General features: G+C 47.9%; 1 protein-coding gene across 2 annotated transcripts in view; it reads left to right on the top strand.

Moving 5' to 3' along the window:
• DOCK2 (dedicator of cytokinesis 2) overlaps positions 1-23,612 on the top strand; it is a 2,042,522-nt gene that overhangs the window by 236,867 nt on the left and 1,782,043 nt on the right. For both annotated transcript variants that reach the window (XM_078653374.1, XM_078653373.1), the window contains exon 4: positions 15,163-15,218. In XM_078653374.1, coding sequence (XP_078509500.1) covers positions 15,163-15,218 — 56 coding nt within the window. The remainder of the gene's footprint in view (positions 1-15,162; positions 15,219-23,612) is intronic.

Raw genomic sequence — 23,612 nt, 5'->3', positions numbered from 1 at the left:
GGCACCACCACACTTGGCACTGCAACCCTGGTCTCACCACAATGCCGCCGAATGCCGCCACTGAGCCGCTGATTGCACTGTGACCTGTGGGCAACTGCACTTCACACTGCTTTACATTGCCACCCTTATATCCCAGACGCCGCTGCTCCTTGTGGACATCAATGCCGTTGATTGCACCATGGTTTGAGGGTACTGCTCACCAGTTACACAATGCACCACCCCATCCCACACCGTAGCCTTGGATTTGGATTTGGATTTGGATACGGATTTGTAAAGCGCGTAGCTACCCTAGGGCATCCCAGCGCTGTCAGTCAACCTATGGTTCCGGAGGGGGAAGAGTATTATGGGAAGAGCCATGTTTTTAGTTGCCTACGATAGGCAAGTAGGTTGTGTTCTCTTCTGATGGAAAGTGGAAGGGAGTTCCACAGCTTTGGGGCATTGTAGGAGAACAGTCGCCCCCCAGAGCGGGCCTTATGTATTCTGGGGACGCTGGCCAAGGCGAGGGAGTCTGATCTGAGTTGCCTGTTAGACTGATGGGGTTTGACAAAGGATCTCAGAATCGGCGGACCTCTGCCATGCATTATTTTGTGTGAAATGCAAAGAGTCTTAAAATTGATCCTTTCCTTAACCGGTAGCCAGTGTAGGCTTTTGAGGGCTGGTTTGGCTGAGCATCTAGATTTGGTCCCTGTTAAGAGTCTGGCAGCGGCGTTTTGGGCGCATTGCAGTCTGTGAATGACCGATGCGGGGGCCCCTAGATAGAGGGCGTTTCCGTAGTCCAATCTGGAGTTCACCAAGCCCTGCATGAGCAGTTTCCTGGATTGGAAGGGGATTAAGTGGAGGATTTTCCGTGCTGTTTGAATAAGGCCGAAGCAAGTGCCTGTGGTTTTTCTGGCCTGGGTTTTAAAATTAAGGTCTTGGTCCAACCAGATACCAAGGCTTTTGACTTCCGGTTTGGGGGTGGGAGGTGATCCCATGCAGCTTGGCCATGAGAGGGATGGGGGAAGTTTGCGTGGGTTTCCCAGGAGAAGGATCTCGGATTTCTCACCGTTCAATTTGAGGCGCGATTCGCACATCCAGTGGGAGATGTTCTCGAGACAAACTGCCAGGTTATCTAGGCTTTTACTCGACTGGTTGATTGACACCACCAGTTGTGTATCATCGGCATACATAACTGTTTTTATGCCGAATGGGGTTGTGATGTCTTCTAGGGGAGACATGTAGACGTTAAAAAGTGTGGGGCTCAGGGAGGAGCCCTAGGGTCCCCACACTGGAGCGGGAGAGCTTTGGACATGACTGTGCCATCAGACACCTGGAAGGTTCTCCCTTCTAAGAAGGATTTGATCCAGGACAGGGCGGTGCCGGATACTCCTACCATGCTGAGCCGGTGGATGAGGATAGCATGGTCTACCGTGTCGAAGGCGGCACTCAGATCGAGGAGGATCACTGCCACTGATCCTCCTTCGTCTATGATGGTTCTTGCCTCTTCGACTACGGCTAGTAATGCGGTGTCTGTTCCCTGTCCTGGTCTGAACCCAGTCTGGGATTGGCGCAGGAGTTTGTTGGATTCCAGGAAGAGAGATAGTTGGTGGTTGACAATTCGCTCGGCCACTTTGCTGATGGCCGGGAGGAGGGAGATGGGTCTGAAATTGAATAGATCCGTGGGGTCAAGGTGGGGTTTTTTAAGAAGTGCCCTGACAATGGCTTTTTTCCAGTTGGTTGGGACAGTACCCAGTGTCAGGGAAGCGTTAATAAGGTTGGTGAAGGGGGGGGCAACCGTGGTGGCGACCAGTTTTAGTTTGCTCATAGGAGCTGGATCCGATGGAGCCCCGCTCTTCACTGATTGTATAGTGGTTAGGAATGGTTCTGTGGTCACCTGAGGGAATTTTTTGAGGCATGGGGCCTCCGAACAAGAGGGAGTGGTGACGGGGAGTAGTGAGGTTTTGGGAGGAGGGAGGGATTTGAGAATGAGAAGAACTCAGCTAGTTGGTTGCATCTGGTGCCCGATGGGTCTGGCGTGGGCAGAGGGTCTGGGGTTTTGGTGAGAAGACGTACGATGCGGTAGGTTTCTTTGGCCGAGTTGGCTGCAGCTAGTATTTTTTGCTCGAAGAAGGCTGCCTGGGTGTTTTTTATGCAAGTTTTGTATTGCTTCAAGGCGGACCTATAATCGTTTTTGCTTTCAGTCGCCCAGTCCTTTCTCCAAAGGCGCTCGAGCTTTTTGCACTTTTTCCTAAGTTCGCGTAGTTCTTGAGTGTACCAGGGAGACTTAAGAGTTCTCTTTTTACTAGGGAAGGGTTTGACAGGGAGAATGGCGTCAAGGGATTGACCAATCCAGCCGCGGAGTTGGGTGTCTGCTCTGGAGGGGTCTGGGTCAAGCACAGGTGCGGTGGAAGCGAGTGCTTGAGTCCATGAGGCCTTGTCCAGTTTTTGCCACGGACGGGAAGGTGCTTGGGGGAGGCTCTCACCGGGGCTTCAGACAAAAGTTGAAGCTTAAAGGGGATTAAAAAGTGGTCTGACCAGGGGACAGGGAGGGGGTTGTTCACTACTAGGCTCGTGAGGTTGGTGAAAATGGGGTCCAACAGGTGGCCCTTGGAGTGGGAGGGCTGGTTGCCTTTCAGGTGAAGGTTAAGGGAGGCTAGGTCTTTTTTTAGGTCATCGGCGGTATTGTTTGTTGGGTCGTCGAAATGGAGATTTAGATCTCCTAATTATTATTATTATTTATTATTTATGGGCTTGTAACGCGCCGGCATCACACCCGAAGGTGTATCTCCGCGCGGTGCTGTGAAGTAAACAGGTCGGGCAGCGCTCCTCCTAGAATAGAGTTGTCTTAAGGCATTTCCTGAAAGCTAGATGGCTCGGGCACTCTCTAAGGGAAAGGGGAAGATTGTTCCACAGACGCGGGCCCATGATGGAGAGGGCGCGGCCTCCCTGTCTGGTCTTGTTATGTCTGGGAACCTGAAGTAACAGCTGATTGCTGGACCTAAGATTGCGGGAAGGGCGGTGGTATACACATTTCTCGGCCAAATAGTGTGGCCCTAGGTTGTGGAGACTCTTGTGCACCACACAGCAAATCTTAAATTCCACCCGTTTCCGGATGGGAAGCCAGTGGAGGGCCTTGAGGAGGGGCAAGGATGGCGTTCTAGGGGGGGCATTGGTCACCAGACGTGCCGCGGTGTTTTGAACCACCTGAAGTTTATTAAGCACTCCTTCATTGGCTGCTAAAAATAGGCCATTGCAATAGTCCAGGCGGCTCAGAACGAGGGCCTGGACCAAGGTCTTTCTTGTGTTGTCTGGTAGAAGGGGGAACACTTTCCGAAGGAGGCTAATAATGTGAAAGCAGGATCCCGCCGTGGTGCTGGCATGATGGGCAAGGGTGAGGTCCTGGTCTAGACGGACCCCCAGGTTTTTCACCACCCGTTTCGGGGAAGGGGCCTGACCCAGACTGGAGGGCCACCAGTCAGGGGTCCACAGGATTTTTGCCTCTCCGAATAGCATGACCTCTGACTTTCCCACATTACACTGGAGAAAGTTCTTGGCCATCCAGCTGGCGATCGCAGTCATGCCGTTGGAGAAAGCTTGTCTTATCTCCGGGGTAAAGGTTTTAAAAGTGAACAGCAGCTGCGTGTCGTCAGCGTAAGAGATGGGCATAAACCTGAAAGACCTCATAATGTTAGCCAAAGAGGAGACATATACGTTGAACAACGTAGGGCTGAGACAGGAGCCCTGCGGGACTCCTCTGATGATGCTGGCCGAGGTGGAGCTAAAGGAACCCATATTCACCTTCTGGGTGCGCTCGGAGAGAAAGCTGGTGAACCACGCCAAGGCAGATCCATCAATGCCGATCTCCTTTAATCTGGTAAGGAGGATGGCGTGGGATATGGTGTTGAATGCTGCGGACAAGTCCAGCAGCACCAACACCACTGACAACCCTCTGTCCAGGGACAGGCGTATAGCATCCGTGACGGAAAGAAGAGCCGTCTCGGTGCTATACCTAGGCCTGAACCCCGACTGAGAGTGGTCCAGACTGCCGGTCTGCTCAATGAAGCTAGAAAGGTGGTGATTAACATGCTTCTCCATCAGTTTGCCGACGAACGGCAAAAGGGAGATTGGCCTCAGATTGGTCATGTCTGACCAGGGGATGGAGGTGTTTTTCCTGATAGGCTTGACCATGGCCTCTTTCCACTCCCGGGGGACCAGTCCCTCGGAGAGGGAGCGATTGATCACCGTCTGAATGGAGGGACTGAGGACACTCCCAATGAGGTGCATGACACGGGCAGGTACAGGGTCCACTGGGCTGCCTGATTTAATGGTCCCAATCAGGGAGTTGACTTGGTCCAAGCTAATCTCGGGGATGAAGGACAGCGCAGCGGGGGCAGCGACGACTATTCCGGGCTGGAGGCTAGAAGAGGGGTCCTTTTCATCAACAGGTGGGCTTGATTGGGAAATGTTTCGATAAATAGCATCAATTTTATCGGCAAAAAACCCAGCAGTATCCTCACACAGTTTTTGGGTCAACATTTCTGGGCTGTCGCAGGCGACGGGCTTGGTGAATGTACAGAGAACCTGGTACAGCAGTTTGGAGTCATTGCCAGCCTCAGAAAGTTGGAAGAGAATGTGGGATTTACGGACAGCTCTGATGTTTTTATGATAGAGTCTCATGGCTGAGCCATAACGGTCTTTATCGGCAGTACTGCGTGAGATTCTCCAGGATTTCTCCAACTTCCTGCAGGCCTTTTTCTCCGCACGCAGTAAGTCCGAGTACCATGGTTCCTGCCTGCGGTCAAAACGCCGGTTGCAGCGTCTTAAAGGGGCAATAAGGTTGACCGCAGTGTTCAAGGCACCATTGTATTTAGACAGGGCCGAGCTGGGGGAGTCAGAGGGGAGAAAGTCAGGAGGTATGAAAGCAGTTTTAAAAGTGTCAGCGGACACCTTGTGCCACTGCCTGCGCCATAACGGGAGGGGAGCAGGTTGGGGGCGTTCTTCGATGAGAGTGGGGAGGGAAAAATTAATTGCAAAGTGGTCGGTCCATTCCACCTGCGTTGGGGGATAACAAATCAGGGAGTGCGAGTTGGACAGGATTATGTCGAGGGTGTGACCGGCCCGATGGGTCGGACCTCGGTTGCACTGTTTAAAGCCTAGGGCAGATAAGTCAGCCAGCAGGTTGCGCGCTTCTGCATTGTCAGCCAGTTCACTGTGGACATTGAAGTCTCCAAGGAGTACAAAATTAGTCCCTATGCTGATATGAGGAGCTAGTGTCTCCAGAAGGAGGGTCGAGGCCTCGGCACAGGGGCCAGGGGGACGGTACACCAGTGCTCCCTTCCAGCAAGCTTGTGATGTGGAACCAATTTTGAAAACCAGAATTTCAATGTCACTAGTGCAGCATTGGTCGAGAAAGGTAACAGTGAAAGTGTCTTTATAAATTACAGCGACCCCGCCGCCGGTTTTGACAGGGCGGTCAAGCCTAAGAATCTTGTACCCCATTGGGATCCCCAAGGTGATAGCAGGGACCAGATGGGGTTTAAGCCAGGTCTCCGTACAGAAGCAGTAATCAGGGCGGGTCGAGTGAATTAAGTCCCAAACCTCCGTACAGAAGCAGTAATCAGGGCGGGTCGAGTGAATTAAGTCCCAAACCTAAGACCGTGAAGTTGGGAGACAAACAGGCAAGAGAGGAGGTAGTTTCCACAAGGGAGTTGCAGAAAAGTCGCTGCTGTGTTGGGGGACGATAGACTAGTATCCCTGAGAGGGTTGTGGATGGGGGTAGGTGGATGGAAAACGTTTTCGCAGTCCTGAATTGGGCTGTCCTTGAAGTGGCAGGACAGATAATCTCGGTAGATGATCGCCATTCCGCCTCCAGTCCCGGAGGATCTGTCCTGATGCTTGATGAGGTAGCCCGAGGGTAGTGTTTGGACTATGTACGGGTTTGAGTTGGAATTGAGCCATGTTTCGGTGAGGAAGAGAATCTCAATCTCGGAGTTTTGCAGAAGCATGTTAATTTTTGCCTGGTGTTTCGGGAGGGATCTGCAGCTAAGCAGGGCCATCCTGATCCAGCGTGGTTTCGGAGGAAGTCGTGGTGTTAGCCTGTATGGACAGTTTGAACAGCAGCAGTGTCCATCCTTTAAAGGGGTGATGCTGCGACAGGGAGTGGAGGTAGAGTCCCTGAGATTGAGGAGGGTTTCCTGGGTATACCTCAGAGGTGAAGATGTGACTGAGGCAGGGGTCCTGGGCCTCGGGCTCGGTCTGGCGCGGACGGGCGCAGACGGGCTTACCTTGGGCGCGCCTTCGGCGCACAAACAGCGCTCCCGCTGCGCTCGTCCGCTGCACTTCCGGCAGAGGCACATGGTTTATGCTGAGGGAAGGGGGAGGAGTGGAGTGGGCGTGGCCTAAAAAGGAGCGTGGCCTCTGTCCTCGCCGGTAATGGCGTCAGGAGGTGTGTTGGGGCAGGCTTCGCGGCAGCGTTAGGATCCGCTGTGCGGGCCGATCAGGAGCGAGCAAGTGCCCTGAGGTGGTAGCACGAGCGGGTGAGTTTTAAAAACACAATATTAATAGTGACAATCAATTTTAAAAAATTAGCACAAATAGCGCTCCCGGCTTCCGCCTCAGGAGATAGGTCAATCTGGTGTGGCGCTTGTATGTCAGCGTCTTTATACCTGGCGGCAGTGGGCGTGGCCTAAAAAGGGGCATGGCCTCTGTCCTCGCTGGTAATGGCGTCAGGAGGTGTGTTGGGGCAGGCTTCGCGGCAGCGTTAGGATCCGCTGCGCGGGCCGATTAGGAGCGAGCAAGTGCCCTGAGGTGGTAGCACGAGCGGGTGAGTTTTAAAAACACAATATTAATAGTGACAATCAATTTTAAAAAATTAGCACAAATAGCGCTCCCGGCTTCCGCCTCAGGAGATAGGTCAATCTGGTGTGGCGCTTGTATGTCAGCGTCTTTATACCTGGCGGCAGTGGGCGTGGCCTAAAAAGGGGCGTGGCCTCTGTCCTCGCCGGTAATGGCGTCAGGAGGTGTGTTGGGGCAGGCCTCGCGGCAGCGCTAGGATCCGCTGCGCGGGCCGATCAGGAGCGAGCAAGTGCCCTGAGGTGGTAGCACGAGCGGGTGAGTTTTAAAAACACAATATTAATAGTGACAATCAATTAAAAAAAATTAGCACAAATAGCGCTCCCGGCTTCCGCCTCAGGAGATAGGTCAATATGGTGTGGCGCTTGTATGTCAGCATCTTTATACCTGGCGGCAGTGGGCGTGGCCTAAAAAGGCGCGTGGCCTCTGTCCTCGCCGGTAATGGCGTCAGGAGGTGTGTTGGGGCAGGCTTCGTGGCAGCGCTAGGATCCGCTGCGCGGGCCGATCAGGAGCGAGCAAGTGCCCTGAGGTGGTAGCACGAGCGGGTGAGTTTTAAAAACACAATATTAATAGTGACAATCAATTAAAAAAAATTAGCACAAATAGCGCTCCCGGCTTCCGCCTCAGGAGATAGGTCAATCTGGCGTGGCGCTTGTATGTCAACGTCTTTATACCTGGCGGCAGTGGGCGTGGCCTAAAAGGGGGAGTGGCCTCCGTCCTCGCCGGTAACGGCGTCAGGAGGTGTGTTGGGGCAGGCTTCGCGGCAGCGCTAGGATCCGCTGCGCGGGCCGATCAGGGGCGAGCAAGTGCCCTGAGGTGGTAGCACGAGCGGGTGAGTTTTAAAAACACAATATTAATAGTGACAATCAATTAAAAAAATGAGCACAAATAGCGCTCCCGGCTTCCGCCTTGGCCTACCGACACCGGCACCATCAACTCCAGTTCGTCAGCCGACAACAGCACTTCAGCAATGACAACGTCGCTGCCTGCACCGTGACGTGCTAGCACCGCAACGAGCACTGCACCACTTTGCACTGCAGCCCTGGTCTTACCGATACCACTTGATGACCGTCACTGAGCTGCTGCCTGCACCAGAACCTGAGGGCACCGCGGACCACAACACTTCACTTTGCACAGCAGCCCGATTGCCTGCCGATGCCAGCATTCCTGACTTTAACTGTACAGAGTTTGATTTGCAACACGTGCGCTTCAAGGGCCCGACGACTCCTGCACTGACTTCCAGAACTGACGCCTGCTGACGCCGCTCCTCCAGGGTTCACTGCAAGGTCGGATGCCCTGCATCTCCAGAGGTACCTTTTTACAGGTCCCCGAAGCTGGACCTCGGTCAGCCAGAATGTTTTGGATTTGTTGTTAATGACGCAGTGATAACCCCTGATTTGGAGCTATTGACTTCAAGAAACTATTTTTTAAGTCTATTTTTGCTTATTGATAATACTTAAAACTGTATGGTGGATTTTAATCATTTTGGTCTTTGTTTGCACAGATAACATAATGGATATTTTTCAAAAACTGGTGTGGTGTCCTTTTGTAGTATTTTTACTGTATTACTGCTCGTTATGTGCAAATGCTTTACACTCTGCCTCTGAGATAAGCCTGACTGCTCATTCTAAACTACCAAGGGGTTGAGCAGAGAGTATTTTAGAAGTGTATCCCCCTTATCCTGAGTAGGAAGAAGGGTGCCTACTTATCCTGAGTAGGAAGAAGGGTGCCTACTTGGACAGGGGAACAACCTGCCACTAGAGACCCCCATTTCTAACATTGGTTGTCAGCGGTGAGGATAGGACTTGCATTTGCACTTGACCTACAGGGATTAGTGTATACTACTTACATATAGCAGACCAGTATGCACCACATATTGTTTGTTTTCTTTTTGGTCTTTTTTTCTGTTCCAATCGCTTTGAACTTAACTTCCTATTGCATCATGCTTGAGTCAGGAGCATCATCAGTTGCAACCCTAGAAGTGGTCTTTGAGGAGGAAAAGTTGGAAGCCTACAACGTAAAGGAGTTGAAGGCTACTTGCAAGAATCTAAAAGTCCAAATCAGAGGCCTCAGCAGGAAAGAGGAGCTACAAAGGGCACTCGGGACGTAGGTAGCAGCCGGACATGCCTGTGGGAAACCTGGAAAACAGAGTTTGGAGGCAAAGGAGCCTATTTGAAGCCTATTTGGTGGATGTGTTTCTGGGAGAGGAGGTGCCCTCCAAGCCAGGCAGCAGTGGTTTGTCTCCAGGAGAGCTGGAGGACAGAAGGGAAACTAGAAGGCATCAAATACAGCTTGGGAGGGTTAAGATGGAATCATGGAAGATGATTTTAGACCATGAGGGTGGTCTCAAGGAACTGGAGTTAAAAAGCAAATCCAGAACAGATGGTGGCAGCAGTTCCTCAGTGCACTCGAATAGAATAGTATACATTCCCAAGAATGTAGGAAAGGAATTTAAGAAGGTGATGACATATAAAGGTTGTTTCAGGTCTATGAGGCATCCATCAACATGAATGAGGTCCCTGAAAGGAATTGAGGAGCAGGATTGTGGCCTCATTTCTCAGAAGAGGGGAGGGACACCTTGTTAACTTTGGATATGGGGTACAACCTCACCTACACTGACATGAAGGAGGCACTTCTCACTGAAAAAAAACAAAGGTTACAGGGACGTTATAGTTAGGCTGACATTTCGCTCGTACAAAACCAGAGAAATTAAGCAAAACTCACACCCGCAATGCACTGCTTATGGCCTCAAATATTACATCACTCATGACATGGTCAGTGACTTCACTAATGACATCACAGATGACATCTCAAATGGGATCACTGATGACACCATCCAGTGACTGAGTATTTTTTTAAGTTTATGAGTGTTAAATATATATACCAAGGTCTATTGGTGTCTCAGTGGGTGTATAATGTCTGTATGGATGATTCAGGGGATGCATGACTGACTGTTTAAGTAAGTGATTAGGTGTCTCAGTGAATGTATGGGTGAGTGATTATGTTATGCGTAGTCTGTCAGTTGGTGTGTCAGTGACTGTATGGATTGGTGAATAGGTATGTGAGTGGCTGTATGGGTGATTGATTGGTTGTCTGAGACTGAGTAACTGTGTGAGTGTCTGTGTGGGTAGGAGAGGGGGTGGGTGAGTGGCTGCATGGATGAGTGAGTGGGTGAGTCAGTGGCTGTATGGGTTTCTGAATTTCTCTGTGAGGTGTTGTATGGATGACTAAGTGTGTGTATGGCGGTGTCAGTGAGTGAATGGATGTGTCAGTGGTAAATGGGTGAGTAACTTTGTTAGACTTGGCCCTTTGTAGCTACAGTCCTTAAACTTTTTGCCTTCCTCCTAGACCTTTTTCTGACATTATGCTGCCGACTTAGATGCTTTGGGCGCTTTGCCACTGCTGATCAGTGTCAAAGTGCAAGTGCTCCCTGTATAAAGTGTTATGGTAATTGGTTGTCCACAATTGGTATGTTTGCCTTACTAGTAAAGTCCCTAGTAAAGTGCATTATGTATGCCAGGGCTGGTAATCCAAATGCTACTCGTGGGCCTGCAGCACTAATTGTGCCACCCACACAAGTTGCCTTAAAGAGAGAACTCAGGCTTGCTACTTAGGGGCCTGCACGCAATTTTCTAACTGCCATGGTATCCTGACAAGTGCATCCACTTGCCAGGCCTTACCCTTCCCTTTCCACGCACATCAGACACCCCTTTGGTGGGTCCAAGGTACCCCCCAGGGCAGGGTGCAGTGTATGTGAAAGGTAGGACATGTACTGAGGTGTGTACCATGTCCTGACAGTGAAATACTCTCCATTTTTTTTTCACTGTTGTAAGGCCATCTTGCCTATAGGACAGAATGGGGAAGGCTGTGTAATATTTTTCCAGCCTATCTTCCCATAGGCTAAGATGGAGACATGAAGTTTAGTGTGCCTGTACTCACAATTTAATAACACATCTTTTTGTGAAGGTGTTTTTTACATTGTGTGTTGAGAAATCAAGCTTTTAGAAGTGGCTGGTTTCTTTGTTCTAACAATTCTGTGTCTCTACCTGGTTGTGATTGACTGTCTGGAATTGAATGTGATAGGATCTTGGGAATGTCTTGACCCAAGGGAGGAGGTGAGACAGCAACAGCCGACCTGCATCTGGAGTGTAGGGGGGAGGAGTAGGCCCTGGGGGTGAAGAGAGCTGGGCTGCTGCCATACAAGAATGACATCACCTCCTGCTGAGTGATTGAGGAACCAAACCCCCACTAATCAAAGGAAGAAGGTGTCACTGGGAGGGAGACGTCCAGAACTGGTTTGGACAGGGCTCAGTACTCACAAAGACTTCAAAGACATTTAGGGGTACAAATATGAGAGCTGAAAGCCCTGAACTTTGGACTGATCAAGACTGACAAAGGATTGAAACTACTTTGTGGTCAAGAGGAACCTCTGCCAAGGAAGAACCGCTGAAGAGACTGAAGAGAAGGACTGACCCTTGCTGTGTGTTCTGGGGCTGGCCTGCAGTTTGTTGATTTAACTAAGGATAGGCTAAGGGACTTTGCTGTGTGCTGTGTCTCCCTGCTTGAAAGGACTTTGCTGTGTGTTGGGTCCAGAAGTAACTTGTCCCCAAGGGCTCCCTGTTGTGGAAATTCAGGACTATCAAAGTTTCCAAGTGTGTCTCAGCGGCGCTGTGTCCATGTGCTTTTTGCAGCCTGAGACCTTCTTAAGCATTTGCCCAGGACTGTGTGGCCCGTAACTCAACTGAGTCTCAGCGACTGAGACTGTCACTGGGGTCCGTGGTGCTGGTTGGAAAGTGCCCTGTGACTTCAGTGTCCCCTCAGCGTGAACCATCATCCATGCTGCTGTGAAGGAGTTGTGGCCCGAGCTGTCATCGTAACGGAGGCTGCGGATCAAGATCACCCCCGCCGGCCCGAGCCACAACATGCTGAAGGATTTCGTAAAGCTAAGAAAGTTGTGAGGTCATCGTGATCGTTGTTCGCAAGAGGAATCTGCCCAAGATGGTCAGCAACAGAGAAGGCAGCTCCATAACCTGTTCGGCTACAGCGTCGCCTTGCATCAGTGCTGCGTCATCGGGAACGCCCAGCAGGACGTCTGACGAGCAAGGTGAGAGAGAGAGCGAGGCAGCGCATCCCCCAGGTAAGGCTCGGACTCTGGTCGGGAGCCGCAAGAGTGTGTGGCCTGCGGCGGAGCAGGGGGAGTGCAGGAGTGCTCTCGTCTCTCTCCGACTGCAGCGCGTTAGACGCGCTAAGTCCTCGAGCAGCCCGCACCTGCCCGGCAGGACCAGGGCCACCCTTGGAAGTTCAGGACTGTTGTCTGTGGTTGGGGCCGATTTGTGCCCGTGCTAATCTCGTCGATTGACTTGGTATTATTTCTGCATTACGAACTGCCTCATTACTTGCATTAGGGATTGTATTATTCCTGCATTATGAACTGCCTGATTATGTGCATTAAGGAGTGCATTATACTTGCATTATGAACTGCCTCATTACGTGCATTGAGGATTGAATTATTCTCGCATTACCAACTGCCTTATTATGTGCATTGAGGATTGAGTTATTCTCGCATTACACACTGCTCTTATACTTGCATTAAGGAGTGCGTTACACTTGCATTAAGGAGCATGTTATACTTGCATTATGAACCGCCTTATTTTGTGCATTGAGGATTGAATTAGTCTCGCATTACGAACTGCCTTATTACTTGCATTAAGAAGTGCGTTATACGTGCATTGCAAACTGCCTGATTACTTGCATTAACGATTGCATTATTCTTGCATTACGAGCTGCCTGATTAAGGGCATTGAGGATTGCATTATTTTTGCATTACTAACTGCCTGATTACTTGCATTGAGGATTGCATTATTCCTGCATTACGAACTGCATTAGTCTGACAATACGAAAAGCATTACTAACTGCATAGCATTGCACTAGGACTGCATTTGAACATCGTGAACTGCTCATTAATACCGCAAGAACCTACGAGTGTTTGGTGGCCTCATAACCAGCAAAGTGAAATATTACAAATACGCATATGTTGGATTTTTATTGTTTGGTCTTACCATATTTTTTTTCTTGATAAAGATACCGCTATTTTCATACATCAGTGTGGTGTCTATTTGTGGTGTTATCTCTGTGTCGCTGGGAGTGTGGTTGCAAATACTTTACACATTGCCTTGAAGATGAGTCTGGCTGCTTGTGCCAAGTTACCAGGGGGTGAGCAGGAGTTATCAAAGAGGGTGTCCCACCTTTCCCTGACTAGAAGCAAGGGTCCCTATTTGGCCTAAGGTAACTGCTTCAGCCAACTAGAGGCCCTGAATTGTGTGTATAACTGTATAGTTGAGTACGTGGCTGTTTAATCGACTCTATGGGTGAGTAACTATGTGTGTGAGTAGCTCTATGGGTGACTGACAGTGTGTGAGTGGCTGTATGGGTGGCTATCCATGGCTGCATTGGTCAGTGAGTTGGCTATGAGTGTGTTTGTGTCAGTGACTGTATAGGTGAGTATGTGCTAATATCTGTATGAAGGAGTGAGTGGGTGTGTGTATAAGTGTATAGGGAGAGGTGTGGCGCCACAGCCAGGGCGACTGACGCTGGAATCTGGGGATCAGGGTTCGATCCCCAGCTCCGGCGGCAGGTTAACCCAGCACCATGTGAATCTGGGCAATAGCTTGCTTAATCTTCCCGACGGCCCCCAGCGCCTAGAGACCCTTACGGGTGATTGTGCGCTTTACAAATGTGGATTATTATTATTATTATTATTAGGTGAGTAAGTGGCTGAGTGATTGACTTTATGGGTGAAGGAGTAGGCATGTGAGTAGCTCTATGGGTGACTGACAGTGTGTGAGTTGCTGTATGGGTTTATGAGTGGATATTTCAGTCGCTGTATTAGTGAGTGAGTTGGTGGATGTGTGGATATATGGGTGACTGAGTGGATGTGTGTGTAGTCCTATGAATCAGTGAGTGTGTGTGTAAGTATGGGTGTATCAATGGTTTTGAGAATGCTTGTGTGGAAGTTGGAGTTGGTGTATGAAAGTTTATATTGGGATGTGAGTGGGTGTGTCAGAGATTCTGTGGATTATGTCATCAGTGATGTCACTGACCATGTCATAAGTGGGTGCTACGACCAATTGCCATTGCATCACCACAGCCGCAAGGAACCGCCGTTCCCTGGTGGTGGTGTAGCAGTCAGTTTCTCAGTAGTGGGAGCGGTGTGGTGCAGCGGCCAGAGTGGATTACCCTCGGAGTGCGAGGTTCACAGTTTTGATCCCCGGTGGCTGCACAGCTCAGCATCTTGTGACTCTGGGCAATAGCTCACTTAATCTCCCCAACAGCCCCCGTGCCTTGAAACCTTAAGTGGTGAAATGGCAATGCTTTAGAAATATGGATGATATTATTATAGTAATATGCTGGTGGTGCAGCTGGCGTACCACCATGCAAGTTTCAGGACTGCCAACGGTGTCATGGAGGTCTTTCCTCCATGAAAAGGTTGGTGGTTCTGACACAAAGGGGGCCCTACAGGGTCCCCTGCTGCCGATGTGGATGGAGATGCATGCAGGGGTACACAGCATGTACTCCCCTGTGTGCATGCACCCCAGTTCCTTCACAGCATGAACTTTACAGTCCATGCAATGCAGGAACTTTTTTGGCGTTCTCATTGCAGGGCCCATTTTCAGGGTCACTGCCAAAAAAAGCCCGCCATACATGAGTGATCTTGTTATCTGACGGGCGGTATGTCCACAGGTTTGCTGGTGCGGGAGTGGGCCGCTGGTGTGGTGGTCCGCTCTCGCACCGCCAAACTCTTAATCGGGCCCCAAGTGTCTCATTAAGCATATCCTATTGCACTTCTTTGTTGTTGCCCATCATGATTATAGTTTATTTAGGCAATGTAATGCATTTAATTTGGAAACAATGAAAAAGATTTAAAGTTAATTTTACGTTTGCTTAATATGAATACTAAATTGCCCACTTGTGGTTTTACGTTCTTGCATTGCTTATTTTTCACAAGGCACCACTCTGCGAATGAGCAGGGCCTCCTGCTGAACACACAGTGCAGTAAAACGTTATTATCTAATAGAGGAATGTTCACAGCTGCATACTAGAAGAGTAATGAGTGATGTAGCTACACTAAAAAGCAGAATATATACTATTTTTTATATGAATGTAAATGCTCGCCTAAAGCCAATGCATAATTAATGCCCTTTCATTAGAGAACTCTAGTTTATTATTTAGGCAAGGAACACACGCTGGTGGCCGGTATGTAATTAAATTCATACGATGATGCACGTATTTATATTTCTTATTTTAATGTCTATTTCTTTTTGTTTCCAACAGGGAATCTTTCCCAAATCGTTTGTTCACATCAAAGAAGTTACAATTGAAAAGAAAAGGTACCCCTTGCTTTTAGTTACTATGCAGTATTGCCCAATTTAGTAATGTCTTGCATTTTAAAATATTCTACAGTTCAGTATACTTTCCAAAATAAAATATTGAAATAAAAGTGTGCTTGAACATCAAGAAACTTGCAGAGTGACTACACACTGGATGACAGGCCTGTCTTATCTAAAAAGAGTATTGTGTATTGTAGTAATTTTTTCAATTGTCATAACTTTGGTCTTGTTCAAAAATGATGTTTTTATATGGGCCAGTGGCAGAAGATAAAATCTTGTAATAAGTGTTAGAGATGGGTTACTAAAGACGCTTCTCACTGCAACTATGTATAACAGTACGATTACGCTGCGGTTTTCTCTGCACTAATAAAACAAAATGTTTTCCTCTGCACAGTGCACTACTCCTGTGTATGCATACATGCCTCTATGGGTAGTTATAGAACACAAATCTTTGTATAGAGCACCATCGGTGGATAGGAGAAGAATTCTAGAGCAGATTGAAGGGAAATCATTCAGGATTATTTACAATAGGAGAGAGAGGAAGAAGGGTTCTGTGCAGATTCAGGTGACACTGCGGATAATGTTTGTTTTCATTGAGGAGTTCTGAGGGGTCAGGTAAGGAGAGCAAATCTCAAGTTGTCTATGATGTCATTCAGGATTCCAAAGTGAAAAACATCCCTGTTATTCAGAATAGGTATCACTAATTTTATGTCCTGTTCGGCCCCTCCAGTTAATCTCCCAATGCTGACATCAACTGTTCAGTAGTAGGGAAGCCAGAAAGGACCACACACAACATGCCTCACCCATGACAGCCTGTAGAAAAGCAGGAACCGGAGACTCAGGAATGTGAAACCAAGTTGATTTATTTAAAGAAGTACAGACGAAGACCACAGCCGTCGATCCACCATACCCCGTGCTTCCCCTCCCCAGAAGTTCACCTTCGAACATTGGGCACTGTGACATTCTAATGACTGCCACAGTGGAGCAAACCAACGGGAAATCGGTAGGGGGTGTGTGGCTCAATGGGGGTTACCCCGGAACAGGGGATATCACACATCCCCCTCCTTACACATTTGAAATACATTGTAGATACAGTTGCAACAAATTCTCAAACTAATTGTCAACATATTGTTCCAAGTACTTGGGGCGGCAAATCTTCCTGCTACTCGCTCTGGAAAGAAGGTCAGCCAGTCTAGAACATCTCTGCTCCAGCCCACCGTCTCTGCACATAATACTGCTCTTATTCATAGAAGCGGTTTTAGTGCCTACAGTGGGAGCAATGTATTTGACCACCCTCCCAAGGTCCCATATTTTCCCTTCTTGAGTCTTAACAGCATTATTAAACAGTTTCACAATCTTGGTGGGTTCAGTGTACACGGACCAGTTTGCTCTGCCAATGGGTGCTTTGATTTTAACTAAGTCTCCCAGCCTGAACTCCACGTCCTTGACCACATGCCGTCTGTCAAAATTGGCTTTCCTCTCTAACATGGCCTTGCTTTCTCTCTCCTGCTACTGCTGTTCCCTATTGAGACCCATCCACCCTTTATACCACTTCATCCACCCTGGTACTAGTCTTGAGTTGGGTTTATTGGCTTTAAGCAACTTGAAAGGTGTCATACTAGTGGTTTGATGTGGTGTTAGTCAGTAGGCTTCCGGACGTTTTAAAACCTCATCTTTCCAACACAACACACTGGCCTTCGCTAGTTGAAAGCCCTCCTTGATAGTCTTATTAAAACGTTCCACCATCCCATTTGTCTCTGGGTGGTACAGTCCACAGGGCTTGTGTACAATGCCATTGCACTCTAAGAATTCTCACATATTTTTTTAACAGAGCTGCACTCCATTGTCTGTCAACAAAGTGCTTGGCAAACCTTCCCTGATGAATACTTCTAGCAGGAAATCTAGGACTACTCTAGTAGTGATTTCCTAAACAAACTTTACTTCAGGCCACCTGGAGTAGAGGTCTACAAGCACCAATATGTAGGGTGTACGATCATCAATCTCTACGTGAGCCGTTTCATTGCGATCTTCACTACCAGGCGAGAAACAGTAAGCAGCAAAATTCCTTGCCCCAGGAACGTATTCCACTTCGAACGCGTATTCTTGCAGGTTTACAACCTCTACAGCTGATCCTGCTTGATATGGCGTTGAGCCCCTTCTTACTGAAGACTTTGACAAGAGGCTTATGGTCTGTCCTCAGGTGGTACATCATTCCTCAAAGAAAGTCTCTGAATTTGTTCACTGCTCAATGCGCCGCCAAAGCTTCTTTCTCAAGTAGTTTGGCTCAGCCTTTTGTAGTGAGCGTGATGCAAATGCTATAGTCTCTTCTCCACTTTACGCTAATTGCGTCAGGACTGCCACAAACTTTGGAACTGGTATCTGTAGTCAGCACGTTCTTTTGCCCTGAACGAAAGATTTGAGGTTGGGGGCTCCAGCTAGCGCCGTCTTGGTGTCTTCAAACTCCTTTTGGCACTCTGAACTCCACTAGTACGTCACATCTTTCCTTAACAGGTTGCGGATGGCATATGTGCATCTGGCAAAGTTCTGCACAAATTTGCTATCAAATTCTACCATGCCCATAAAGGATTTGATTTCATCCTTACTTTTAAGTGCTGTGAGCTTGATGATGGTGTTTTGTAGATGGGCAGATGCTGTCCGTCGTCACTTTGTATCCCAGGAACTCCAACTCAGCACACCCAATTTTGCACTTTTCTCTCTTTACCGTGAGCCCATGTTCTTGGAACCTTTTTTGGACTTGTCTGAATCTTAGTTCGTGCTGCATGGCATCTTCTCCAAAAATTAACACATCGTCCTGGTAGCACAATACCCCAGGGATGCCACTAAGGAGGTTGTTCATGATTCGCTGGAAAACCACAGCCGCAGACACTAGACCAAACGGCATGGGCTTGAATTTAAAGGCTCCCATGGGCGTGATGAATGCTGTGAGTTCCTGTGAATTGGGGTGGAGTCTGACTTGGTAGTAGGCAGATGTTAAGTCAAGAGTTGAAAAAACTTTTGCCCCCGCTAACCTGCTCATCATCTGTGTAATGTTAGGTAGAGGGTACTTTTCAACTACGACTTCCTTGTTCAAAGCCCTTAAGTCGATGCATAAGCGCACAGCCCCTTTCCCCTTCCTGGCTGCGACAATGGGTGCCATCCACTCAGTAGCCTCTACTGGTTCGATCACCCCACCCACATAACTTTTTGAGTTCTTCTCTTACTGCTTCCTGTATAGCAATGGGGAGATTTCTAACCTTGGCTGAGACAGGCTTACAATTCTCTCTGAGTTTTATTCTGTGGGCATAGTGGTGTAGGCATCCTAATGAGTCTGTGAATACATTCTTGAATTCTTCTTCTATCCCTTCAAGTGCTCTACCCACTGCTTGTACCAGTATTTGTGGGTTCTTGTTGGGATTGAGGTATACTCCCAAATCTTTCTGTGCTTGCCACCCCAGGATGTTATCCCCTTTTCTGGAGACGTAAATGTTAGTGACCGCCAGCCTATCTTTATAACCTACTTTGCCCCAGAAGTAACCTTTCATTTGTATGGGTTGTCCACCATACCCTCCTGGTCTTACATCCATTCTCTGTAACCTTAGCTTTCCCTTGGAAATCTTCTGAAAGTCCTCTGCAGATATTATAGTAAGTTTTGAGCACATGTCAAACATCGCTTCGATGTTAGTCTCTTTTACAGCTATAAAGTCTTTAGGATTGCTAACAGATTCACTCTTGACTTGTAACACAATTTCGTCACATACCCGGGTGGAGTCACCCTTGAACAGTTTCCTGTAGTTTATATTACTTCTACAGCACTGTCTGAAGTGTCCCCTCCTCCCACACTTATTGCAAGTAACTTTCAATGCAGGGCATTCTTTGTCATTCGCTAAATGTCCATGTTTACCGCACCTGTAACAGTTTCCTTTAAAATTCCAAACACTTTTACCCTCCTTTTGTTCTTTTTTCTGAGACTTGACTGCTAGTACATTCTCACTTTCAACTGTAACTTAACTCACTTTTGCTTTAGCCTCGGCTTCTTGTTTTATCTCATTCACACATTCCATCATGTGTTCCACTTGTTTCACTACAATGAGTACCTCCCCCAAGGGCGGGTCATCCTTCAACCACAACTCCTCACGTATATGTTCAATTTTATACTTCAACACAAATTGATCACGTATACGCTCTTCACATGCCCCCCAAACTTGCACGTGGCAGCTAGTTTTCTTAACTCTGAGACAAATTCTTCTACCGTTTCTCCTTCCTTTTGCCCTCTCTTCCCAAAATGGTAACGCTCCATTATCGTGCTAATTTTTGGTAAAAAGTGGATATCCAATTTTTTTAGATTGATCTCATATTCATTCAACCCTCTCGCCTCATTTACACTCAACTCAGTAAGATGTTCCAATATTTCTTTCCCTTCCGCTCATAGATAGTACATAAGTAGTGCCACTTTCCTTTCCAACCCAAGGTTAGGTCCACAAACCACTGCATAGTTCTGGAAGACCTTTTCCATTTGTTCCATTTTAAAACTGGCTCCCCTGGGGTGGATACAAAAAAGGGTGGTGGAGTAACATTCTGCATACTGTCTATAGGGTAGTTTGGTTAAGTGTTGGAAATACAGTGCAGACTAGTAGGATTAAAAATATGCTGTGTTGAGTCCACAACTGCCAATATTCTTGTACTTCAAAGCTTTCACACCTTTTGTACCTGACTATACTGTGTAGGAAGCTGATGGGGACGCCTAGAGTGGGAGAATATCACATTAAGCTACAGTTTGGCCAGGCACAATGAGAACATTCAGCAAATTGGAACTACATTTTGACTATACAGTACAATCGTCTAGGTGGCAGTATGGGCTTGAGAGAAGATTTCGTCCAGTGAACAGTTCCTCTCAGGGCTCTCTCGTCAAATGAAATATGTACGTCTTGTGCGCTTTTCTTTGCTTCAACAAGCATAGGATGCCCGTCAGGAAGAGAGTGTCAAGCCAAATGGTGAGAGGAAGAGCTGTGCCTATCAGCGTGACAGGCCGCAAATTTCACTTCCACTGGACATAGACTGTATATTAAAGAAAAACAAAACTCTTCTATATTTGGAGCTGTGCCAGTCAGCGTGACCGACGGTGCGGTGAGCCGTTAAAACCTGTCTCCTCACGGACTGTGTTCTTTTTTACCATCGGGCGTGCCGCACACTCTACTTGAAAAAAAAATATTGCATGGAGAGACTACGGATGCGACTCTCCCCACAACCAACACCAGCTGTGACAGTCAGCGCGACTAACGTGGGGATGACTTGCTCTCGCTTTTCCTTGAAAGGGTTGACAAGCACACAAATGGCAGATGGCACTCGCCGCACTAGCTTCGCCTCAAAATGGTACGGCATGAACGTGAGACGGAGTGCAGGTTCCTCTCTTCTTTCTCCAGAAATTAACAACTGAATAAGAGTTCCCAACAAGCCCTCAACTTCCAATGTCTCCACCTAAGAACCCACAAGAAACTTAATGGCACTCGCACTTCTCCATGCAAGGCTGCACTTGACCTCCACCTAAAGGTCACTGCGCCTTTTGCAAAGCTGGCGAAATGTCTATTATGAAAAGCATCCGCCGGGGAGAAAGACCAATTGACCCTTGGACTTGGATACAGAAAGTGGCCTGGACAGTCTGAGGGGGTGACAGTCCCAAACGCACACGATATGTACAAGTTTCACTTAGCCTTTGAAAAGTCTTTTCTTTTAAAATTGGGCCATGGGTGAGAGCTGATCTTTATCAATGAACTTGCACCTTTAGGTCAGCTCGGAAATTGTGATTGTATTACTCACGATTTCTTTCAGTCACAGTTCAGGACGCTTCGTAAGCATGTTGAGGCCCCTCTCACTGGTACTTCTGATGTGACGGATCCCATCACTTGTCGCCAGTGAAGAAAAGCAGGAACTGGAGACTTAGGAATGGGAAACCAAATAGATTTATTTAAAGAAGTACAGAGAAAGACCCCAGCCACAGCTGTCGATCCACCACACGCAGTGCTTCACCTCCCCGGAAGTTCGCCTTCGAACGTTGGCCACTGTGACATTCTAATGACTGTCACAGTGGAGTGACCCAGCGGGAAATCGGTAGGGAGTGTGTGGTGTGGTAAATGAGGCTGGAAACCACGTAGAGGTTCAGTTGGTTTATTGTAGAAGAACAGCAAGAAGCAACCACGACACAAGCTGGCCAGGCACAAACTGTCGCTACCTAGAACGCTAGGAGGGAACAGAGCCAACTACATTCTGGAATTGAGAACACAGGTAAGGATAGTGGTACAGCATAGAAATAAAAGAAAGGTAATATACAACACATCTCCTTCCGTAGAATATAAAAGAAAATATGTCACAATAAAAGGAAACTTAACGCATTTAGGAAACAGTCATGAAAAGGAAACTTAGCCAAAACTAAAGAGAGCTAGCTGAACTAAAGAAAGCTAGCAATGTCAGCAAAGTAGTTTAAGCAATCAAACAATTAAGAATCACCAGTGAAACTAAGCATTGAAATGGACACACGTCACCCCTCTAAGAAATTTAATCACAACAGAAATCATTAAGATGTGCAGGAGGCCTACGGCACCTCTGAGGTCTGGAGGCAGACACAGGAGGGTTGGAATCGGGAACAGGGTTGGGAGAAGAGAGGACAGGATCAGGTGCATCCCCACCCCCATCACCCCGCACCAAAACATCCGGAGGAGCAGACACAACCGGAGCTGAAACCTGAGAGGGAATGAACAAAAACCCGGAAGATGTAGAATCCTGGGTAGTAACAGAGGAGGAAGGTGAGACAGAAACAGGACCAGTGCTAGCTTTCTGGTAGAGAGCGACTCTCCTTAAATTCCATTTTTCACCATTAGAGAGGACTACATATTGAGGATAGACCATCTTGACAAGAAAGGGACCACGGAATTTGGACAAACCACCCGAAAGACGACCGGACTTTATCTTGACTAGATCACCTTTAGCAAGCTTCCCAGAATCCTTACCAGAAGGCAAACACACTGAATTCTCACCAGAGGACTTAGGAACACTTTGGGCCCGTATAGAACGACCAGCAGAAACTCCTTTAATAGTAGATAGGTTCACAGAACTCCCACCAGGAGAATACTTAGTAGGCAGACCCACAGAACTTTTACCAGGATGTCTTGGTACACTTGGCAGCTTATCTAAGGCTGATTGACAAATCATGTCCTTGAGCCAAGAAGGAATAAGCTTGGTATTGGGGACTCTACCCCTCATCATTTCAAAAGGGGACTTGGACTGAGAGGTATGAAGAGTGGTACAATACGCATACACCATCTCACGAACAAGGGAAGAGACAGAAGAACTGCTGGAGAGAGCCATCTGAATGGTGCCCTTCACCAATCTATTAAGGCGCTCACAAAGGCCATTGGCTTGGGGATTGTAGAGGGAAGTCCTATGGTGAGATATACCGCAATCGGCTAAAAAGGCTTGCATGGTATGTGAGACCAACTGAGTACCATTGTCAGTTATAATAACACTTGGAAAACCCTCTACAAAGAATAGGGACTTCAGGTGTTTGATGGTATTTTCCGTGGTAATATCCTTCATGAACTCTACGGATAACCATTTTGAATGGCAATCCACAATGACTGCGGCAAACCTCTGTGAAAGAGGTAACTCGGCCATAGGACCTATGAAATCCAAACAGATGGTATGCCACGGGATTTCAGGAAACTGCAACGCACCCATCTGGGACCCTACAGCGACTTTTAGTCTCTTTTCACCATCCTTACAGATATGACAGTCCTCAACCCAAGAAGACACCATAGAGTCCATACCGGGCCACCAGAAATTTAATTTGAGACGTTGTTGTGTCAGGGTTTGGCCAAGATGACCCTCATGTGCTAAAGAAATGAGTTTGGGTCTCAAATCAACAGGAGGCACGAACTTATCACCTCGCATCACAACATTGTCACTGCATACAGACAAATCATCAATAACTTTTAGGAAGGGCCGAACTGAAACATGGACACAGCTCTCCCTGCGGGAACCAAGTTTTATCAGTTGGATGACTTCCTGTAAGACATTATCCTGAGACATGGCATCCACCCACTCAGAACGAGAGAAGGAGCTTTCAGTTAGTAGAAGAATATCATCAATCCATGCAACATTCTCATCAAGACTCTCCAGACTAAAGCCAATATCAGTACCAGAAGGAACAGCCAACCTAGACAGACAATCAGCCTGGAAGTTCCTCCAACCAGAGATGTGGGAAATGTCAAAGTGGTACTCCTGGAGTCTAGAAGCCAACCTCGCCAACCTTGGAGAACCAAAAGCCCCCCCGCCAGGAGAAAGGATGCGGATAAGGGGTTTGTGATCCGTTTTGAGGTTGAAACGAATGCCCCATAAATAGGG

The sequence above is a fragment of the Lissotriton helveticus genome, chromosome 7 (genome assembly GCF_964261635.1).
Source record: "Lissotriton helveticus chromosome 7, aLisHel1.1, whole genome shotgun sequence".
NCBI classification, from domain to species: domain Eukaryota; kingdom Metazoa; phylum Chordata; class Amphibia; order Caudata; family Salamandridae; genus Lissotriton; species Lissotriton helveticus.
The sequence above is the reverse complement of the archived record's forward strand: the minus strand, read 5'-3'. Positions and strand labels throughout refer to the sequence as shown.